General features: G+C 48.2%; 1 protein-coding gene across 7 annotated transcripts in view; it reads left to right on the top strand.

The window, feature by feature from the left end:
* Positions 1–23150, top strand: part of OTOG (otogelin) — a 91390-nt gene that overhangs the window by 34813 nt on the left and 33427 nt on the right. For all 7 annotated transcript variants that reach the window (XM_047824173.1, XM_047824174.1, XM_047824175.1 and 4 more), the window contains 11 exons: positions 4802–4909; positions 5286–5424; positions 7047–7181; positions 7471–7617; positions 7916–8035; positions 9915–10031; positions 11093–11249; positions 14003–14029; positions 16490–16657; positions 20747–21025; positions 22941–23058. In XM_047824173.1, the coding sequence (XP_047680129.1) occupies positions 4802–4909; positions 5286–5424; positions 7047–7181; positions 7471–7617; positions 7916–8035; positions 9915–10031; positions 11093–11249; positions 14003–14029; positions 16490–16657; positions 20747–21025; positions 22941–23058 (1515 nt within the window). The remainder of the gene's footprint in view (positions 1–4801; positions 4910–5285; positions 5425–7046; positions 7182–7470; positions 7618–7915; positions 8036–9914; positions 10032–11092; positions 11250–14002; positions 14030–16489; positions 16658–20746; positions 21026–22940; positions 23059–23150) is intronic.

Here is a 23150-nt window from a genome sequence, read left to right on the forward strand (position 1 = left end):
ACATTTTAGAAGTTTCCCAACAAAATGGTGGCTACTCTTAATTATGCAGTTTCCAGTCAACTTTTGGTGTTTCACTGTTTTTTCCCTTTGAATTTTTTTAAAGTGTAGCATAATTTATAAACAGTAAAATGCATAGATTTTAAGTATACAGTTGGCTAAGCTTTGACCAATTTATTTTTTTTTAAATAGATTTTAAGTATACAGTTGGCTAAGTTTTGACAAATTTTTTTTTTTTTTAAGATTTTTTTTTTCAACGTTTATTTATTTTGGGGACAGAGAGAGACAGAGCATGAACGGGGGAGGGGCAGAGAGAGAGGGAGACACAGAATCGGAAACAGGCTCCAGGCTCTGAGCCATCAGCCCAGAGCCTGACGCGGGGCTTGAACCCACGGACCGCAAGATCGTGACCTGGCTGAAGTCGGACGCTTAACCGACTGCGCCACCCAGGCACCCCAGCTTTGACAAATTTAAATGGTCATGCATACCTACCTATGAAAAGTATTCATTATTTGTTGTATCTCATTATTGTTTTAATTGGTAATTTTAACTGGTAATTTTCCCTAAAGAGAATGAGTACTTTTTCATGGTCCCCCCCTACCCTTCATATATTTTCCTTTGTGAAGTCTCCACTCAAGTCTTTTGCCCATTTCTTATCTGGTTGACTATTTTCTTTAAGTTGTAGAAGTTATTTCCTTATCAAATATATACATTGCCAATATTTTCTCCTTGTCCGTGGTTATTTTTTTTACTTAATGTATATTAAGATGTCTAAAAATTGATTATGAGCAGAAGTTTTAAATTTTGATTTTAATTTATCATTTTTTTCTTTATGATCAGTGTTCTCTGTGTCCTAAGTAATTGCAACTCTAAGGCCACAAAGACATTCTCCAATGTTTTCCCTTTGTAGCTTTACAATTTTAGCTTTTACATTTGATTCTATAACCTATCTGAAATGATTCTATATTGTAAAATGGAGTCAAGTTTCATTTTATTTTTTCTGATGGATATCGAGTGGTTCTAGCTCCATTTTAATAAAAGACTTTTCTCTCCCTATTGAATTGCTTTGGTACCTTTGTTAAAAAATCAATTGACTGTATAAATGTGGGTCTATTTCAGGACTCTCTATTCTGTACCATTGATCTATTTGTTTCTCTTTACATTTTTTTAAGGTTTATTTATTTTTTTTTTAAATTTTTTTTTTTCAACATTTATTTATTTTTGGGACAGAGAGAGACAGAGCATGAACAGGGGAGGGGCAGAGAGAGAGGGAGACACAGAATCGGAAACAGGCTCCAGGCTCTGAGCCATCAGCCCAGAGCCCGACGCGGGGCTCGAACTCACGGACCGCGAGATCGTGACCTGGCTGAAGTCCGACGCTTAACCGACTGCGCCACCCAGGCGCCCCTTTTTTTTTTTTTTTTTTTTTTAATTTTTTTTTTTTTCAACATTTATTTATTTTTGGGACAGAGAGAGACAGAGCATGAACAGGGGAGGGGCAGAGAGAGAGGGAATGTTTATTTATTTTTGAGAGAGAGCATGAGCGGGGAAGGGGAAGAGAGTGAGGGGGACAGAGAATTTGAAGCAGGCTTCGCCTTGACAGCAGTGAGTCTGATGTGGGGCTTGAACTCACAAACTGTGAGATCATGACCTGAGTCAAAGTTGGACATTCAACCGACAGCCGCCCAGGTGCCCCTGTTTGTCTATCTTTAGGCCTGTATCACACCGTTTTTGATTTCTGAAGCTATATAGTAAGTCTTGAAATCAGAAAGTGATAGTGCTCCAACTTTATTCTTTTTCAAAGATGTGGACACTTCTAGGTCTTTGCATTCCCATGTAAATTTAGGATTAGCTTGGGAATTTCTACAGAAAAGCCTCTGGGATTTTAATTGGTTTTGTGTTGCATCTAGAAGTCGGTTTGATGAGAGCTGATGTCTTCGCACTAGTGAGTCCTTCAGTGCATAAATATGGCATTATCCCATTTACTGGATGTTCTTTAATTTCTCTCAGCAGTGTTTCATAGTTTTCATGGAAAGGTTTTGGACATGTGCCATTGAATTTGTTCATAGGTATTTGATGTCTTTGTTGTTCCTTCCATCTAAGTCGTCAAATTTATGGACTTTACATCATAAAAGTATTTCTTTATTTTCCTTTTAATATCTGTAGGATCTGCAGTGATGTTTTCTCTTTTTCCAGATATTGGTAATTGGATTTTTTCCTTTTTTGTACTATCCGGTCTAGGTAGGGGGTTGTCAGTTTTATTGATGTTTTCGAAGAACTACTCTGGTTTCATTGATTTTTTTTTTCTATTGTTTTTCTGTTTTCTATTTCACTGACTTCTGCTCTTATCTTTATTATTTCCTTCTTACTACTTACTTTGGATTTAACTTGCTCTTATATTTCTATTTGAGATCTTTTATTGTAATCTTTTGTTATTTCTAATACAAGCATTTAAAGCTATAAATTTCTCTGTAAGCAATGCCTTAGCTCACTCTAAAATTTTTGATATAACATGTTTTTATTATTTTTGTTGTAATCTTTTCTATTTCCTTTGTGATTTCTTTTTTGACCCATGAGTTATTTAGAAATGTTACAAAATTTTGAAATGTTTGGAGTTTTTTTTTATATTTGTTTGTTCCTGATTTCTAATTTAGTTTCACTGTGATCAGATAATATACTTTGTATGATTTCAAACCTCTGAAATTTACTGAGTTTTTATGGTCCAGAATATAGTTGTCTGGGTGAACCTTCCATGAATGCTTGAAAATAACGTGCACTTTGCTGTGACTGGATATAGAGTGTCATGAGCACACTACGAAGGCACACACATGAGTTGTGTCTTTCCACAATGTGAGCTTTATTCAGTCATAAAGCAAGGTTAGAATAATTATAAAGCAGGTTCAGTATTCCAAACTCAATGACATGTGTTTAACTCATGTGTTTAACTTGGCTTCATACATGTCACACAAAGCAAAGCACAAGACAAGTCACACAACAAACGAGATGGAATAAGGGTAGGAAGCTAATAAAACAAACGCTAAGTCAGACACACAGTTGAGATAAGGCCTAGGTCCGGTCCAGATCAACTGTTCGCGTTTACTGCTTATTATGTTCAAGCAGTGAACGATCTCTGTTCTGTTCGGAGATCAATCAGGCAGAACCTTTGGCAGCAGGTGCCTTTTTGAAGAGGGGTCAGTGTCTGAGGAGTCTGACAGTTTGCTGCAAAAATCCTCCCTTTTTAAAGGGATTTAATCAGTCTTGGGGCTTTGCAGATCTCTGTTTCTGCTGGCTATCAGTTCTGAGTGTGTCATAAGCTGGTGCTGGTCTTGGTGATATCTGGTCTTGGCTGCAATGCCCTTACCTGCTACTGTCGTTGTTTGACACAGGCCACTGCTTGATATGACTGACTCCATCTTGTTCTGTATAGAGTTTTTAAATTGTCGATTAGGTTAAGAGCAATGTCCGATTTTTCACATCTCCTACATCTTTGAAGAATTTTTTGTTCTATCATTAATGAGTGGAGTGTTGAGATTTCCAATTATAACTGTGGATTTGTCTCTTTCTCCTTATTTAGTTCTATGCGTTTTTGCTTCTGCTTTTAAAGCTCTGTTGCTTGGTGCATGCCCATTTAGGATTATTGTGTTCTCTTAATAAATGGTCTCTTCCGTTGCCGTGACATATTCCTCCTGTTGCTGTTAATGCTACTTGGCCTGAAGTCTGCTTTGTCTGATGTTAATAAAGCCACTCCATCTTTCTTATAACTGATGTTTGCATGGTATTTTTTCCTGGAATTTTACTTTTAACGTATCTGTGCTTTTACTTCAACTGTGTCTTTTGTAAACAAAATATAGTTGGGTCTTGCTTGTTTAGCCAATGTTACAATTTCTCACTTTGAATCGAAGTGAGAAATACATTTGGATTTAATGTAATTGGATTGGATTTAATACTACCGTCTTGTTCTTTGTTATCTGTCTGTTCTATTGTTTTTTTCCCCATCTTTTCTTTCCTTTTTGGGGGCTACGTATTTTTAATATTCTATTTTATTTCTTTTACTTCATTTTAACTATATATCTTGGCATTTTTATTTTTTGTGTTTTTCTAGAGATTATAATACACTTGTTTCATTTATCAATCTACTGTGAATTAATATTTTATCACTTTATATAGAGTATTTACACCAGTATACTTTCATTTACTTACTCCTTATCCTTTGTGCTGTTATTGTCATGCATTTTACTTCTACATATATTATACACCACCCAATTCATTGACCTTAACCTTGCTCTAAATGCTCAATTATCTTTTAAAGAAATTAAGAAATAATTCCTAAAGTTGCCTTTCACCATATTTTCCATTTTTTGGAGCTGTTCATTTCTTCATGTGGATCTGAGTTTCCATCTTCCTGAAAAAGTTCCACTAACATTTCTTTCAGTGCAGGTCTACTGGTTGTCCCATGAGCAACTGGAGTAAGAGGGTCAATGCCCACATTCATGATCTGTTTATTAATATACAGCTAGTGCCTAAGAGGCAACTGGTGTCTAGCCTGGCCGGGGGGATGCGGCTAGTGGAACTGAGCCTTGCTTCCTGATGGATAGCAGAGGCTTCTGACGTGGGCCAAGTCTGTCTCTGGTTTTTCCAGTTGCCCCACTGGGCAGCAGCAGGATGGTAGTTGGGTACATGGTCAGTTTCTTTGGCATAAATGCTAAGAACCGCCCCTCGGTATCCACATGGATGCAGGGTCTTCCATAGATGGCAGATATGGGAAGGGTGCTTTCCTGACCACCTGCTTGCTGTGTCCCTACAGCTTGCTCAGACACGGGGATGCATGTTTCCTGCCAGAGGATTGCCCATGCACTTGGAAGGGGAAGGAGTATTTCCCTGGGGACCAGGTCATGTCTCCCTGCCATACCTGGTAAGTGAGGGTACTGTTCACACTCCGCTTTTGGCTGGGATGAGGATGGATATGAGAAGCGTGATCATGAGTACAGTCTAGCATTCCCCTTCCACCATGTTCATACTCATGTTGCGTGCTTGTGTGTTATTTAGGGATGTTTGTGTATATACAAGTGTATGTATAGATGGAAATTTGGGGGGGTGTTTCTGTAAATGTTTACATGAATGTGAGTTTGTGACCGGCAGGCTTCTGTTGAAGGTTGCTGGTGTTTGTGACCCCCTAGCCCAGAGGCACATAGTGGGAACTCTACAGGCAATGGCTCTGTCGTGGGTATTCAGAGTGTGTGTGTGTGGGGGGGGGTGCCCTGCGAGCTGTCTGGGCACATGTGTTTCAGTGTGTGCCAGCGGGGCTCATTCCAGTGCGCTCTCCACCCCTGTGCTTCCACCTGCACGGCCTATGGCGACCGGCACTACCGCACGTTTGATGGGCTCCCGTTTGACTTTGTGGGAGCATGCAAAGTGCACCTGGTCAAGGTGAGCTCCTGGAGGTGTCTGATGGGCTGGCGCTATGGAGACCCAGGGCATCTGAGGCTGAGGACCTGTCAGGCACGGTGATATTCTAGACTCCAGTCTGTTGCACAATTAGGTGGGTGGAGGGATCTAAGCCTGGGGGTATGGCTAGCTAGCGACTGAAAGAAGTGCTGAGGAGCAGGTTCAGAGCTAGACAGAGCTCACCAGGCATGAAATACCCCACTGCATGTCCACTCACCATTATAGCCTTGCCCCATTGGGTCCCAATGGTTTTTCTATCTGTAGTAAGAGCTCATGTTTTCTAAACTTTTATTATATGCCTGGTGGTCTCCTGAGCCAATTTTGAGGATTATTTTACTTAGTTCTCGTATCAATCCTATGAGGTAGAATATATTTGCCCCATGTTATAGGTGCAGCAACTTGGGCTTAGGGAAGTCAGGTGTCTTGCCTGAGATCACACATCTAGGCAGTAGCAGAGCTGGTGTCAGGTGTGAACCAAGAAATCTGATGGGACATTTGGTGTGCTTAAGGAGTCACATGCTAAAGCTGTCAGCTTATGCAACAAAAAAGGGATGGTGATGTAGGGTGAGGGGCATAGTAGAAGCAGGATCCCCTCCAGAAGGAGAAGAGCGGTACCAACAGGGCAGGTGGGAGAGTGCCAGCGACACTCTCAGGGGACCTTGGTTTTGCTAAGGGCCTGTCACACTATATAATAGTAAGAGTAATAATAATAATGACAAACCTTCTATGGAATGAGTCTTATCTATGGAGGAGGCATTGTACTGGGGTCTTTCACATAATTTCTGTAACTCTGAGACAGATTATACCCATTTTAATTTTAAAATTTCAAAGGTAATGCGTGCTCTTCACGGGCATTTAAAACAATATAGAAGCATATGTTAGGAATGAGTGTTTCCCTTCGTACCTCTTCTGTTCTCATTCCCTGCTCATAACAGTCAGATGTGAATCCTGCAAGATCACTTTCCACAAGACAGACATACACACATATACACATGCACACATGTACTTGGTTTAGTTTATGTGGATAGAATTCTACAATTTGCTCTATTCACTTAACAGAACATACCTTAGTCATGATCTCATGCAGTCAGTACATACTCCTTTCTTCTTTCTGTAAAATTCTACAGAGAGGACATGCTCTAGTTTGTTTTATTATCCCCCCATTGATGGGCATTTAGGTTGTTGCTGATATTTAAATGCTCAATGAATACTTTTGTGGATGTGTCTCTAGACTCTTGTAAGCGGAAATGCTATAAAAAGCTGTACACAGTGCTTGAAAAGTGCCCTCCAAAAAGGCTTCACTACTATCATCAATGGATATAAGATAGTACCCCTGTCCCTCACCCCTGTCAGCACCAATCATCCTCTTATAAATTCATCCATTCATCCATCCATCCATCCATCCATCCATCAGATACTTTTTGGAGAGTGACTACATGAAATTGACCTTTGGAGAACTGAAGTAAGTTTCCCAAAGTCACACAGTTAATAAGAAGTAGAAGTGGATTGAAAACCACCTCAGAGTCCATGTCCCGCTACCTCTGTGCCTGTCTGCAGGATCTTTTCCCTCCCTGGCTTGATGAACTGACTTATTTTCTTCTCAGAGCACATCGGATTTCAGTTTCTCTGTGATTGTAGAAAACGTAGACTGCTACAGCTCTGGCATCATCTGCAGGAAGTTTATTTCCATCAACGTTGGGAACTCACTCATTATCTTTGATGATGACTCAGGAAATCCTGTAAGGCCTGGTGCAGGTTAAGGTTGTACGAACGATTTGTATGTTAACAGGGGCCAGGGGCAGAAGAGGGCTGGGGACTGGTTTCCTTACCACAGCAGTTTCTCTTGGAGCCGTTGAGTCAGCAGCCCAGATTGAATTCCTTGGTTAGAGTCAAGAACACAGAGGTCAATGTCAGGGCATGAGGGAGGCATGATTTCCTGGGACTGGACAATGACTTAGATCTGGGCCCCACTGACCCAGGTATTGGGGGACACTCAGGGCACAGGAATGACTGTCTCTGTCCCCCTAGAGTCCTGAGAGCTTCCTGGATGAGAAGCAGGAGGTCCACACCTGGCAAGCAGGGTTTTTCACATTGGTGCATTTCCCAAGGGAACACATCACCCTCTTATGGGACCAAAGAACCACAGTGCACGTCCAGGCTGGGCCACAATGGCAGGTAGTTGCACGAGCAGTGACCCTCACAGGGCCCTCTGCTCCTGTCTGGGGCTGATCCAGGCCTTAGGCATCCTCGCATGAACTATACCCTCACTGAGGAGCCAGGAGCATCATGTCCTATCTGCCTACACCCCACTCTGTGCCCTTCTCCCCTGACTCTTCTCCTATTCCTCTTTACATTGTGACTCCAGAAGTTGCTTCTGGGTCCATGACAGATTCCTGGGCTCATGGTGACTCCTCTTCCAGTGGTTCATCCCTGGTGTTCCTGCAGGTGACCGTCGTGTTCTCTCTTCTTTCAGGGCCAGCTGGCTGGACTCTGTGGGAACTTTGACTTAAAAACCATCAATGAGATGAGGACTCCGGAGAATTTGGAGTTAACTAACCCCCAGGAGTTTGGCAGCAGTTGGGCTGCAGTTGAGGTAAAACCTCCCTAGGCTGGCTTACTCCTTCACTCAGATGGGCCCTGGCCAGCACGGAGGGAACCCCAGTCAGAGACTGCTCCCCGGTGAGGCTGCTCCTGCAACTGCTCCACCAGCCTCTGACCCAGCATCCCCAGCCTTAGACTCTGCGGCCTGAGGACACATACCACCCACCTCACAAATCGAGCTGCATGTGTGCTCCAGATCAAGCCCTGGCAGGAGGGTAGGGGCTGCAAAGGAGACAAAGTCTTTGTCTTAGGAGACATGACCACCTGCCAGGGAAGATAAGGCTTATTGAAGCATGACCGTCTTACCCATCTTCTGTGTCCCCAGTGCCTGGCACTAGGTCTGGCCCAGAGGAGAATCCAAGAGAGACCCATGTGGACTGAGGCAATCAGAGGCTTCCTGAAGGAGGTGGGAGTACGGTGGTACTTAAAGGATAGGCCATATTTGGAAAGATGCATGTATCAGAGAGAAAGCCTCTGAGAGGGAGGACAACTTTAACAGAGGCAGAAATGAGGAGGGTGTCCCTGCAGATTGAGAGATGGCTGAGGTGCGCAAGCTGTGAGCTATGGAGCTAAATAGCACTGAACTCAGAGCAGGAGACCTAGGTTCTTGTCTTGGGTCATCCGGTGACTTGCTGGTTGACCTTGACTAAGTTCCATCTTCTCTGTCATCCTCTGTGAAGGAGCTATGCCAGGAGAGGGATGGTGACTGGATTTGACTTATCATGACAGCTTTGATCAGCCAGAAGAGGTTGCCTAGGAAGCTATGCTGAGAAATACCTAAGACTTGTGTCAGGCTCAGCTAGAAGGAGAACTGTGGTTGATTAGTTATGTCTGCCATGAGTACAGCAGCAGACAGTGGTGATATGAGTGTTACATATTTGCCTTTCTCGGACTGGGTCATTTTAGGTCCCTAATTCTCTGTTGGGTAATAGACGAAGGTGAGCTTATGTAGCTTCGGGTCAGGGCATCGTCCTCAGTATAATCCTGAGGTGGGACAAGGCTGTTCTCATAGTCTCAGAAGGGTGTGCTCTAGCCCACTCCCATTTAAAAGAAGCAGAGAGGGTGACTAACTTGTATTGCTCCCCTCCTCTGATCCCCTACTGCTGCTCCTCTCGATAATCCCTTGGCATATCCTGGGCCGGTGCGGGGGAGGGGTGTGTTATGTGAGAATGTAGGCCTGATGGAGGAGGCTTGTCAGACATTGGGGAAGTCTGTATTAGTTATTAGTTATCTATAGCTGTGTAACAACGTTACTGCAGATTTGGCAGCATTTAACCACACACATGTATTATCTCAGTTTCTGTGGGTCAAGAGTCAGGGCAGGGCTTGACTCGGTTCTTTGCTTAGGGTATCACAGTCTGCTACCAAGGTGTCAGCCAGGGCTGAGCTCTCATCTGGATGTTCAACTAGGGAGGTATCTCCTTCCCCACCAGCTGGGGGGTTGTCAGTAGCATTCAGTTCCTTGCAGCCATAGAACGGAGAGCTTCAGTGGTTTTGCTAGCTGTTGGCTAGAGAGGACCCTCGGCCTCTAAAGACCACTCACCGTTCTGGTCATGTGAGATTCCCCAACACGGTCGCTTGCTTCCTCACAGCCAGCAAAAGAGAGACTCCAGAGAGATGGGCTCTCCATCTTATGTAACATAAAAATGCAATCACATACACATAACCGTGTCCATCCCATCACCTTAGCCTTCTTTTTTCAGCTTGAAGCCTTCATAAGTCCTTCCCACACTCAAGGAGAGGGGATTATACAAGGGCTTGAACCTCAGGAGTCAGGGACCATGGGAGTCAGTCTAGGAGTTTGTCCACCACACCAGGCAATAAGGCATTGTGGGGGTAGGGGGATCAACAGACGTGTCTTTGCCTCTCAGTGCCCAGATACCCTTGACCCCTGGGACACATGTGTCCTGAATCCTCTCCGGGAACCGTTTGCCAGAAAGGAGTGCAGCATTCTGCTCAGTGAGGTGTTTGAGACCTGCCACCCTGTGGTGAGTGGACCCCAGCCTCAACACTCCTGATTCCCTCCCCCACCTTCCCGGGATCCCTTCCGCTCTCAGAACCCCCGACTCCACAACCCATGCCTCAGAAGAGGCACCTCAGGTCTAGAAAGGAGATCCCCCTCTGCCAATTCCCTGCCTCCAGCTAGCTCAGATGAGTCTGCCCTGTTTTCCCAGATTCCCAGATGACCCAGGACAGACAGCCAGACAAACAGCTTCCATGCCCCCTTTTATTTTGAGAAAGAGAGTGGGAGAGGGGCAGATGGAGAGAGAGAGAGAATTTTCTTATTGTTTATTTATTTTGAGAGAGAGAGAGAGAGAGAGAGAGAGAATATTTTTTTATTGTTGAGAGAGAGAGAAAGAGAGGGTGCGTGTGCATGCGCATGTACATGAGTAGGAGAGGGGGGAGAGAGAATCCCAAGCAGGCTCTGTGCTGTCAGCACAGAACCCCACACAGGACTCAGTCCCACAAACCAAACCATGAGATCATGACCTGAGCCGAAATCAAGAGTGAGATGCTCAATGGACTGAGCCACCCACACACCCCTTCCATGCCTTTTTCAAACCTGTCTCAATCTGGCTCTGATGAGGAAGTCCTTCTGAACAGTGAACAAAAACCCGTTATGCTGTGGCATCGGCCCGCTGCCTGTTCTGCCCTCAGAGGAGACAGAGGGGAGCTGGCGCTTAGCTTCGCATGGTCCCCTCCAGGGCTTTCAAGGCTGCTGTCGGGCTGGCCTTGGCTGTCTCTGGCCTTGGCTGGGAGTTCATACCCCACATCTGTTTCTCAGCCACATCCTTAGCCCCTGGATCCAATAGCATAGGCCTGGGGAAGGTGAGAGCCCAGTTCTCAAAAGTAGGATCTGTCTGGGCCATGGAGTTGTTTCCTTCTGAGTTGGCCACCTGTCTGCCCTCACCCCACCCGGGCAGCTCGCCCTGCCCTGTGGCCCCTTCATGTTTATACCACTCTCTAAGGCTAAGTGGCATTGGTTGAGAAGCTGAAGAGCTAACATTCAGGAGCTGTCCTCTGACCTCTGACTTCTGACCTCCCTTAGGTCGATGTCACTTGGTTTTACTCAAACTGCCTGACAGACACATGTGGGTGCAACCGGGGTGGTGACTGTGAGTGTTTCTGTGCCAGCGTGTCTGCCTATGCCCACCAGTGCTGTCAGCATGGGGTGGCTGTGGACTGGAGGACCCCACACCTCTGCCGTGAGTATCCAGACCAATCAGCCAAGGTAGGGAGTGGGGACCCCTCTGTGGGCAGGCCCGTGGGGCGCCATCAGTCTCTAGTGGCTAGTGTTTATTGAGTACTTGGTATGTTCCAGGCGCATCCTCCTCAACTGGATACAGGTTTGCCTGTCTCTTTCATTGAATTTTTACAAAACCCTACGAAGTAGGACCATTTATTCCTGTTTTACAGTTGGGGAGCAGGTTAGACAGAGGCAGAGATTAAGTAACATGCTCAAGGTCACATAGGTTAGTGGTCAATCCAGGGCTCATCTTCAGATGGTCTGGCTGCAGACCTGTGCCCTTACCCACTCTACCAGAGGAGTGAGGAGCCCCGGGTTTCAGACCCACAGCTGCCATTTGCAAGCTGTGTGGCCTTAACCATTTGCGAATGGCCTTAACAAGTCATTCAGCCTCTCCAGGGCTCAATTTTCTCATCTGAAAAGTAGGAATAGACCTGCCCCACCAGCTTCATTGTGAGGATCAAATGGGATAGTGAATGTAAAAGCCCTTTGTCAGCTAACACACACAGGCCCCATCAGAGACAGCACAAGACATCAGTTTATTTAGCGCAATGGTGGTCTGCAAACGCCCTGGGCTGTCTGCTCCTATCCTGTAAAAATATTTCCAGCATGCATGCATACATATACATAGATGCATGTACATAAATATACTGTTAGTAGTGTAAATGTATGTCATACAGCAGATATAAAAGTGAATATTTTAAAAATTAAATAAAATATGTAGAAAGTTAAATTATTCATTAACTTATTTTTTATTATTTGTTCCTGCACACCAGTGATCTTCCTGGTGCATTTATGCCTCACTTTGGGGTGCAGTGGTTATTACACAAGCACTGGGGCCAGACTCTCTGGGTTAGCGGTCACCAAGTGGGGTGACCTGGGGCATGTTCTTCACGCTCTCACTCGTAGTCGAGGGCTGAGGGAACCATACCTGCCTTGCAGGGTGCTGTGAGCTGTCAGTGAGATAACACATGTAAAGCCCTTGGCACAGTGCTCTATGCTATTACTGAGGTCGCTGTCATTTTTTATGGGGACATGGGGCCGGCATGTCCTGAGCCCTGAGAGCTCCAGGCAGGATGACCCTAGGAAGAAGATGGAACAGAATCTGCCTTTGGCCTCCCTTTTATCTGTCCATCTTCCTCTGGACCCTCCCACTGCAGATGCTCTGTGGATGCTCAGTGGTCCTCCCTCTATTCCTCAGGTAAAAATCCTTCTTGAAAGAGAAGGGAACACATATTTACAAGTATCTGCTGTGTGCCAGGCCCTGAGCCATCTCCGCGTTAACTCACTTAATCTTTAGGGCTAGAGTGAAATAAAGGACACCTCACCTGGGACACAAGATTTAAGGGGCACCAAGATCTCAGTAATGGAGATAAATCACATTTTAAGGTAATTGTTTTAAAAACTGAAACTTAGTGCAAAACTCTCTTCGGCTTTGGTGAACAAAAAGTCAAAGTTTTAAGTAATGGCAGGATCAGTATTATTGATTTTCCCTTCTGCCTCAGGATCCAGTGTGGCTCGGCAAGGCACTGTCATTGATCCTGTCCTTATTTAAAATTTTTGATATTTTGTTTATCGTGGGTATTTTTGCATTAACTTCAAGTTTTTAAACGGTGTGTTAAAATACCATATATCTTAATTACTGAGATTTTTGACGCCCTCTTACATTTTGCACCCAAGGTAAGCATTTGCCTTACCCTAGTCCAGACCTCACAAATCCATGGGGCAGATACTAGTGGTGGTCCCATCCTATAAAGTAGGGCATTAAATTTCAGAAAGGTTGAGTAACTTGTCCCAGTATGCACAGTTGAAGAGTGAGAGAGATGCAATTTGAACTCAGGTCTGACTTTTCCAGACTATCTCCCCCAGACCTGGTACACACTTGGAACCAGAGACTCTGAGATCTAATTCTCTAGTTCAATCTTGTGAGTCAACAAGTGAGGAAAAGTGAGTACTTTCCCATAACCACATGGTGGGTCAATCTAACTGCTAGTGCTCTTTCTAGAGGTCAATGCCAAATGCAGTGGAATTGGTGGCTCTCTTCAGACCATGCCTACAAGCGAGGGAGAATCCTCCTCAGCCTACCCGAGTGGTTCCTCATGGCCTTGCTTCTGGCTTTAGGTACCCCTGCAAGGTCCCCAGTTTACCCCAATGGACTAAAGAATCCATGTCTCAGGTCCCAGGGCAATAGGCTGTGGTGCTGGGCTGGGCCACTAGAGGGTGCGCTGAGCACACACTTGGAAGAGCTTGTCAAAACCTGATGGAAACTACACCCAGGGACCTGAAGAAGCCTTGGATCTTAGAGGCCCCTGGTTCCCTTCTACCCAAGGTTCTTGAAATACCAATTTGTACCTTGTGCTTGTATTCCTCCAGGACCTGCTATAACATTTCTTATTGGAGTTTCCACTTCTTGATTCTCACCTTGCCCTTTGGGACCACACAAAACACACCATTCTGTCCAACATTCATTCATTCATTCATTCATTTGATGCATGCTGAGTGCCTACTCTAGGCCAGGCTTTGAGCTTTGTGCTGGGGGTACAGAAAGGAGCCATGGTATTTCCTACACCTTAAGATACATGAATCCGGTGACCATGCCTAAATCTTGGAGTTTGGGAGGCAAGCTAAATCTGGGACAGCTGGGATTGCTAGGGGCCATGGCTCTGTCCATCTGTTCCAGGTTTCTCAAAAAGTCTTTTCTTTCTCTTTCAGCTTATGACTGTGACTTCTTTAACAAAGGTAAGCCCCGTCTTCCCCAAATGGAGTCTGGGCCCTGCCCTGATGCCATAACAGCATCAGCCATCCTGAGGCCCTGCTGGCCCCAGAAGAGCTGTGACATGGGGCAGGGGGGGAACTCCACCATGCAGGGAGAACCCAGACAGTGCAGAGACCACAGGGATGCCCTGGAATTCTGTCCCTAGAAGTTCCTGTGGCCTTTGTCCATAGTCCAGGCTGGGCCAGCTTCCCAGGAGTTGTTCTCACCCAGGATAGCTTCACCAGGAAGCTAAAACCCCATTTGCACAGTGTGCCACCCTGTGGCCTTCACAGTCTAGTTCATCAGGCCCATGGAATATTGTCTTGGGTCTCCTGAAGTTTTGAGTGGCAAAGGCAAGTTCAAACTGCTCTTTCTGAGGATGACTGGAGCAAAACCTATAGTTTGGCTTAGACTGTCAGATTCATCTTCAAATTTAGCCAAGGTCCCAGGGTACCAAGATATGCTCCAACTTCTGCATTAGGTAGGGTGAAAACACAGGTCACGACTAAAGACCCAAGGAAGGTTAATGTCCAGCATTAGAGCTCATTACTCAGTTTCATCACTAGGGTCATGGGCAATGGGGTGGGAAGTCAGATCTTGGCAGAGTTAGATGCTTCTCAGGTCCTTGGTATCATTCATATTTGACTTCTGGGCCCAGCTCCATTCTCTCCAGGTACCATGCCATGAGCAGGCCTGTGTGGGTATAGGTCCAAAGCTTTGTCCTCAGTTTCCTGCATTATCAGATTTTGGTCTGTCCCACTGGCAGAGTATAGCAAGTGAAATTGAGGGGGACAGACTAGAGACCAGGATACCAGTCAGGGGGTCTGCGAGAGGAGAGCTGGACCAGAGTAAAGCATGATAGTGCAGTGACTATAGGCCCTCCAAAATGTTAGCCCTTAGGGACTCCTGATGGCCAGGGGCTTCCTCCTGGCTATGAGGAATCTTTGTTTATAGGAATGAATCTGAAATAGGAGAATTGCAGTCCCTGGGACAGGCAAGGTCTGTCTGACATCAGGCAAAGACATTTCAGCAAGACAGCTCTGAGCAGAGTTTTCTCTCTTCTGTGGCATTTTCAGTGGCAGTAACTGGCAAAGGACAAGCTGTTTCTAGCATCCTCCACCCACTCACCCACCCACCCATCCATTCCTTGCTCTGCTCTTCTACCAACATTTTCTCTGGTCCAGGCCCTTGCTGGGTGTTGGGGAATCAGTGGTCAATGAGGCCTGTCACAGTAGCGTGTTGGCCCATGCTGGCTCTCTAAAACCACTGTGTACTCCTAACTCCACATTCAGTCCGTAGTTTGAAACTGACCACTGGCATGAGTATTCACGCCATGGAAATCGGCGAACGCTACAGATTGGGGTTTTGTTTGTTTGTTTGAAAGCTTATTATCAGGCATTTAGTAGCACAGTGCTGCCTATTTCCCATCCGGTCCAGGAGACAGACATGGACCCTCCATCATGAGCCTCATCATAAGAGCTGTGATCAGTGTGTGCCTTACTCCGAGGGCTGGGGGAGCGCAGGGGAGGAGGGATGACGTTTGTGTGTGGCGGGAGAGGGTGCAGGGAGAGCTTCGCCAAGGAGGTGACATTTGAGCTGGGCCCCAAAGGTTGAGTAGGCGTTTGCCAGGCACAAAACAGGGAGGACTATTCTGAGTGGGCAGGACAGCATGAGGAGAGGCATGAGGTAGAACACAGCACGGCGTTTTCAAGGAAGAGCCAGAGAAGTTCAGTGTGGCCGGGCAAGGGTGTGAGGAGGTAGGCGGGGGTCCCTGAATTCAATCTGGGCTCTTGGATTCTATCCTGACGGCAATGGGGAGCCATGGATGAGTCCCAGCAGGGAGTGTGACTAGAAAAGTGACTCAGACACCTGTGGGGAGGCAGCACTGGAAGCCAAGGGACACACCAGAGGCAGGGAAGTTGGTTATAAGATTATTGCCAGTTGTCTAGGAAACCCCATGGCCCTTTCCAACCTATACCAACAACTGTAGGCACCTAAGAGACACAAAAATGACACTTTGAGATAAGTAGGTAAACACTAATGTTGAGCCCAAGACTTCCTGGCCTTCCCTCAGGCCTTGCGTGGGCAGAGACCAGGTCTGATGTTAAGTATCAGAGATGACCCTGAATAGAGCAGTGGCTGTGGGACCGGCTCACAGAGAGACATTTGGTGGTGGTAGGTGGGCAGAGGTCTCCCATGGGTGGCCTTGTTCTCAGGCTTCTTGTGAAATTGTTCAGGCACTGTGCAGAGGGGCATTTCCCATCAGGGACTGACAGCCTGGAGTTTACTTCCCTTCTTGTGGAATCGAGCTCCCTGGGATCCGGGTTGAGGGAAGCAACCAAGAGTAGCTCTCTTGCACCCTCTCTTTTCCCCACCTTTGGCAGGATGGGAGGTGGGCAAAGGCCCAGGGGGGCAGGGCTCACGACTGGGCCCCTTCTCTCCAGCACTAGGTAAGGGTCCCTACCAGCTGGCCAGCTTGGCAGGTGGCAGTGTCCTGGTGGCCACCAAGGCTGCAGGCGGTGCCGTAGTCCTAGTGAGTGCAGAGGACGTGGCTCCAGGGGACATTGTGAACTTCCTGCTGACAGCTGCACTGTACAAGGCCAAGGCTCACGGTAAGGCCTATCTCTAACCCCACCCCAGCCCTTGGTGGAGGGAGGCAGTTGCCAGAGGAGGGGAGGATGTTGAGGCCCTAAGCAATCTGCAGTAGCTGAAGAAAAGTGGGGCTTGGACAGGTGCCCCTTTCCCAGTTGAGACAGCCTTTTGGGTCAGCCTGTTAGTCTCTTCAAAGAGGTACCTTCCCTCTTCTCCCTGGAAAAAACAGGGAGGCCAAGGTCCTGATGTACCTTTGTACCTTGCTTTACGTCATTGCCTGTCGTACTCCAGAAAACCCTGGTGGCGACAACTGCTACCTCCTCTCCCTCTCCTCCTCCCCTCCTTCCTGCCCTCAGTCTTCTTTCCCCTCTCCTCCTCCTCCTCCTCTTCTTCCCTCTCCACCCCCATCTTTTCCTGCTTCTCCTTCTCTTCCTCTTCCCTTCCCTTCCATCCTTGAGACCGGATAGACTTCAAGTGCCAGAGGGGAGCTGGCTGATGACTCCAGGGGCCTTTCTTCTGTGAATGGAGGCACAGGCTCTTGATATGCTCAGGTTACGATCCTGAATTCTGGTCTGGCAGGTTACACAGACTGGGACACACCTGGAACCAGCTGCAGCCTCCCAGGTCTCAGAAGGTCTGCAGACCGGACAAGCTTAGCTTTAGCGGGCATTGCCCTCCCTTAGGAGTTCGGTAATGTTTGAGGAGTGGCAGGAATCTTGCCTGGTGCAGAGAGACCCCTGGATGGTATTTTTGCTGGGCCCTGGGCCAGCCAAGGCCTCGGATGAACCAGTGCTAGGAAGTCTTTTCTTTGGCCATTTGTGTGTGTCCCAGTGTGCACGGTCACTGTGATCAGCATTTCTACCCCCGCATCCTGCTGGCCCCATCCAGTCAGTATCTTCCCAACCACAGGGATGGTCCATGCAGCCTGTCCTGGCATCAGCTGGAGCCATGAACCAAGATGCTTCTCAGAGAGTCCATCCCAATCTAAGGATTTAAGTTCTCAGATTCTCAGGGTCTGCTGTTTATCTAGTTAGGAGAACCTTTCCCCACACCCTCATCCTTGCCTCCCTTCCTCATGCCCTCCCTCCCTTTCACTGGGCCCTATTCCCAGGCCAGACACAGAGCTGGGTGCTGGGGCATCAGGGATGGAAAAGACACATTCCTGCCCACCAGAAGTCCACAGTCCCATCCAGGAGACAGACATGCCATGATCAAAGGCAGTTAACAATGTCTGTGGGAACACTTGGGAGGAGCCCCTAAAGCAGTCTTGGGGAGTCAGGAGAGGCTTCTTAGAGTAAGTGGTGTTCCCTTGAGGGGTGGGAAGAAGCCAGAGAGGGACTTGTAAGCTGGGCTCAGGAGCTGGGCTTTTATTCTGAGGGCAGTGGGGAGCCATGGAAGGGCTTTCAGGAGGAGAGAGACACTCCAGCTCCTGCCCAGCCCCAGGCACAGCTGTGGGTGATGTTCATGGGGGTGTGAGCCAGGGGTACAGTAGGAGGTGCCAAGAGGAATCACGTCACCGCACAAGGAAGCCTGGGACTGGGCCACCCACCACCACCCAAAAGAGAGCACTCCCTCCCTAAACGTTCCTAATCCCCAGGTCCGTGTGTGGTCCTATTTAAAGAAGGGTGTCTTACAACCTTCTAGGTACAGTAGGTCATCTACTTAGTGGGCACTTTCTGTTCTCCATTTAATATGTTAGTCCAGTAAGAAGTAGTCCAGAGGGGGCGATGATTTTCCAGTGGTTTTATGGGCATGTTAAGCAGAACCCCAGGGTAGCCTGTCCCTGAAGAACATCACTGTGGACAGGATTCCCCAGAGTGAAGAGGCTGTGAAGCCCAGCCTCCACCTCAGTCAGGCCTGGGTCTCCTGGGCAGGTGGGAGCAGGGCCCAGTAAGGACCCAGGTCCCCACACCTACCCTATCCTGTGCTCCTTCCCTTATACTGTACCCAGGGTACTGGACAGCAGAAGAGAATGTGCCTTCTAGGTGAGATCTGGGGTGGCGGCATGGAAGTGTCCTTTGAACTGGGCCTTGAATGATGGAAAAGATTATGATGGGAAGAAATGGAGAGCAGAAAAAGTCACAGAGGGGAAGACTCAGCAATCATTCAGGCCTGAGCCTGTCACTCTTGGGAGTTTTGATGTCCTGTAGAATATATTCAAGGGACACAAGTCATAGCCTGGTGTATCACCGGGGAGGGTCAATTCGACTTGAAGATTTAGGGAGGAGGTTCCTTATTTATTAATAATAGTAGCTCACCCTGCTGTAGCACTTACCATGCGCTGGACACTATTCTCGGTGCTTCATAGATACCAACTCATTTAGACCTCAGGGCAGTTTTAGGAGGTAAGGTGCTGGGTTTTCCCAAGTTACAGATGTGAGAACTGCGGCCCAGAGAAGTTAGGAAATTCACCCAAAGGTGCGTCACTCGTTAGTGACAGCAGCCAGTACTTCATCTGAACTGCTGTGCCACGCTGCCTCCCAAACACAGATGTAAAAAGAAATAAAATTGAGCGACTGGGAGGTAGAAGTCACTTGAATGCTTCAGGTAAAACACAAGACTTTTTACCTCAGGGTCTGCGTTCCAGCCTCTCCTCTGTTAAGAGGACTTAAATGGTTGAGAACTTTGATCTAGGCTGAGAGCAGCCTTCACAAAGTAGGAGGGGAAGTCCCCGAGAGGGAAAGTGCCTTGCCTGAGGTCACGCCGAGAACGTGAACAGGGCTGGGCTGGAACACAGCACCCTACCCCTCTGTGCTGCCCTGTGCCAGCTCCTGGATCCCATCCCTGGGGCTGACGGTGCAGAGGTTAAGATCCTGGGCTCTGGCCTTAGCCTGCCTGGGCTCCTCATCCTGCCTCCCTCGTCCACCATCGGTGTGACTCTGGGCCTCGCTTTCCTCATCTGTAAAATGGGAATAACAATATCATCTCCTTCTAACCTCTTATAGATTTTACTTGTTTATTATGTTTGTCCTCCTCCCACTTGAATATAAGCTCCATCCCGGCAGGGATTTTTGTTGGTTTGTTTTTTCTTTTCTCCGTTGTGCCTAGAACAGTGCCTGGCACATGAAGGGCCTTCAGAAAACATGAGCTGCTGAATGAATGAATTTGCCACCTCCCAGGGCGCTCTTGGAATTTAATAAACCAGCAGGTAGAGGGCTTGCTTAGCGTTGTGTCTGGCACATAGTCATTGGTACATAGCAGTTGTTGTTATTACTGTTAACGATGAATCCTTCGTCCATGTGCCTCCTGTCTTCTCACAGCTGCTCAGGGAGGTGTAACAGGAGCTACATGGGCGGGAAGGGAAGACACACGAAGCCCCACGCTAGGTCTTTCACATACACTGTATTGTTCATCCCTCACAAGAGCCTAGGCACGTCAAGTCACTAGCCCACAAGGCAGCCGGCTGTGGTGGGCCGGGACTCCTGGACACCTGCTTGTGGATCTGGGGGCTGACAAAACCTGCAGGGCCCTGTGCAGGGGGTTATCCACCCAGAAACAAGCCCTACTTTCTAGAAACGGGCCTTTGTGGACACAGGAGAGAGGACAGCAGAGACCAATCGTAGGGCTCAGAGCAAGCCCCTTCTCCTCTCGGGTTCACTATTTTCCCATCTGTGGCATATATTCCCATCGACATACCTCTCAGTCTGCCAGCTCTGACCATCTGGGATTCTGTGTGAAGCAGGACCGAGGTGGGGTCCCTGAAACCTGGCAAATCCCCAAACCCCAGCCTGGCCAATAGAATGTGACTCCTCCGGGGCGGCCGTTTCTGTCAGTCTATTTCCTGCTGCATCCCTAGCATCTAGAATTTCCCCTGGCACACAGAGTGTCCTCAAAATGTTTGCAGAGGAAGAAAGGAGGGAGGAGGGAAGGAAGGTGGGAGGAAGACACCTCCCCGAGGTTTGGCAGCTGGCAGCTTCTCTAACCTTCCACTTCCCTCAGGGAGAGGTGGTGTGCACAGAGGGGCAGCCAGCAGGCAGAAGTCGGTGGGCAGGCATGGAGGAGCAGGGCCCAGCTAATCCACAGGGCGTGTTGCTGTCCTGAGTCTCTGAGGTTCTGCGCCCCATCTGGACCCGTCTCTGCTCTCACCTTACCCACCTGGCTCTTTGCAGACCCGGACGTGGTATCCCTGGAGGCAGCGGACAGACCCAACTTCTTCCTCCATGTCACAGCCAATGGGTCTGTGGAGCTGGCTAAGTGGCAGGGCAACGTTGCCTTCCACCACCATGCCTCCTTCTCACTGCACCGGGGGACGTGGCAGGCAGGCCTAGTGGCCCTAGAGTCACTGGCAGAGCCTGGGTCCTTCCTTTATGTGTTGGGGCCCACGCTGGTCCTGCGGCTGTATGAGCACACAGAGGTGTTCCGCCGGGGCACGTTCTTCCGCCTTCTAGGTAGGTGTCCCCCCTGCCATCACCCTCAGCCCCTCATCAGACTGCCCTTCCCACCCTCTCGCACCACACCCTTCCAATCACCCTCAAGAGGCAGAATTCCCACTCTCCTGGCTCAGGGAGACCACCCTTGGGTGCTGCCCCTGAGATGGGATGTGGCCCAACCTCCATGTTGATGGCCTAGGGAGCCTGTGGGCAGTGGGGCTTGGGGCCCAGCCAGCTTCCTGGGTCCTGCCTACACCCACAGGCCGATTACATGGTCTAAAAATAGGGCAGCCTTTGTGGAAGGGAGGCAAGAAGTGCTCCTGGCCACAGCTTGCGTAGCCCACTGGCTCAGGTTTCTTGCTGATGGGGACACATGCTGGCCCTGTGCTTTCAAAGACCGCCCCCTGGGGCACCAGGCTGAGGATCCAGCAGTCTCCCTCTCCCCCGTGGCAGTAATGGGGCAGCTCCACACCCTTTCTAGCGGAGACCGATAGGTTCCAGACCTTTGCCATCCCCCTGCCAGGTGGGTCTGCCCCCAAATGCTTGATCACTGCCTAATCCCTGGAGGAAGTGATCACAATTTCTCTACCACTTCAGGCAGACCTCTGTGTCCTGCATGTGGACATGTATGTTTGTGTCTGTGAGGGCACCTCATGCCACATGAATGGATCCATTTACATACATGCATAAATGTATCTCCAGCCAGCCTCCTCATTTATCACCTCCCCTACAAACCAGGCCTGGGCCAGCTCGTTGTTACATTCAGCGGTCATCTGTAGAGTCCACCAATGAACCCCACCACGGACAGATTCATCACTGGCTGTAATGGCAGAGCTTGTGTCCCTTTCTGGAAGACAGAGTGGAATGAACGCAGGCTTTGAAGCCAGACAGCCTTGGGTTCAAATCCTGACCCTAGTTCTTGGCACTTGGAGGAGAGCTCCCCGTCATCCAACCCTGTACAATGGGAATATTTGCCTCATAAAATTGTTGTGAGGATTTATTGCATCTCGCGGGTTTTGCTCTGGGCCTGGCTTATAGCAGGTGCTCCCCAAATGTAAGTTCTCAGTTCAGGTCTTAAGGATCTTAGAAAAGCAGATTTTCTCCACAGTCCTCAGCAGTGTGGGGAAAGGGAGTCGGAAAGGGGCTGCTCCCTCTGGCCTGTTGCAGATCCCACCCACATCTTCCTGCTCAAGCCAGGGTTTCAGAGACCAGTCACTTCTGCTAAGATGGTCTGGGGTCTTGGCTGCCTCTGAGTCCCCCATTGCCCAGACTTCCTCTGAGGATTCCTCATCTGTCACATTGGCCACAGGACGTTTTCTGAGGAAATCTCTTTTGGGAGAGTTTAATTTTCCCAGCATCTTCTGTGCCTCAGTTTCCTCACCCATAAAATGGGGGTAAAGATAGTGCTACGTCACAGGATTATTGTGGGGAAATACTTGTGAGATGTTGAATGTCACATTTGGTGCTGTTGTTTTTGTTATTATTACTATTAATAGCCACCAAGGTCCCAGGGGTGCAGAGCAAGCCTGGCCATCAAGGTCCCAGAGGGGCAGAGCAGCCTTATGGGGAGATCAGAGGTCCCAGCCTTCTCTTTGGCTAACCCTCCAAGCCCAGCTACAACTGCCTGCTCTATAGTGCCCTGCCCTGGGCTTCTTAGCCCCTACACCAAACTCCCAGAGCCCTATCCCAAAGATCCCCCAGGCACCGACCCCGACTCTCAGGAATACAAACTTCCCCTTAGGTTGACTTTTATTTTAGTATATGCTGTCTTATTTTATTTTTCTTTACTTTTCCTACATGCGTCCATTTGTCTCTTCCATGGAGCAGGGTGGGGATGGGCTGAGCTAGGATTACCTCTGTGTTCTGTCACCTGACCCTGAGCTGGTGCCCAGTCTCACTCAGTCTCAGCACTCGGGGCGGGTTGCCTTTCCAGATGCCAAGCCCTCAGGGGCTGCCTACCCCATCTGTGAGTGGCACTACGATGCTTGTGCCAGCCCCTGCTTCCGAACCTGCCGGGACCCACAGGCAGCTAGCTGCCAGGATGTGCCCAGGTGAGGGGGTATGGAGTCAAGGTGTGTACATCACTGGTTTGAGCACACACACGTGTAAATGGGCATGTAGTCTGACGGCATAGGCATGAGCA

Source organism: Prionailurus viverrinus, chromosome D1, assembly GCF_022837055.1.
Source record: "Prionailurus viverrinus isolate Anna chromosome D1, UM_Priviv_1.0, whole genome shotgun sequence".
In the NCBI taxonomy this organism is placed as follows: Eukaryota; Metazoa; Chordata; class Mammalia; order Carnivora; family Felidae; genus Prionailurus; species Prionailurus viverrinus.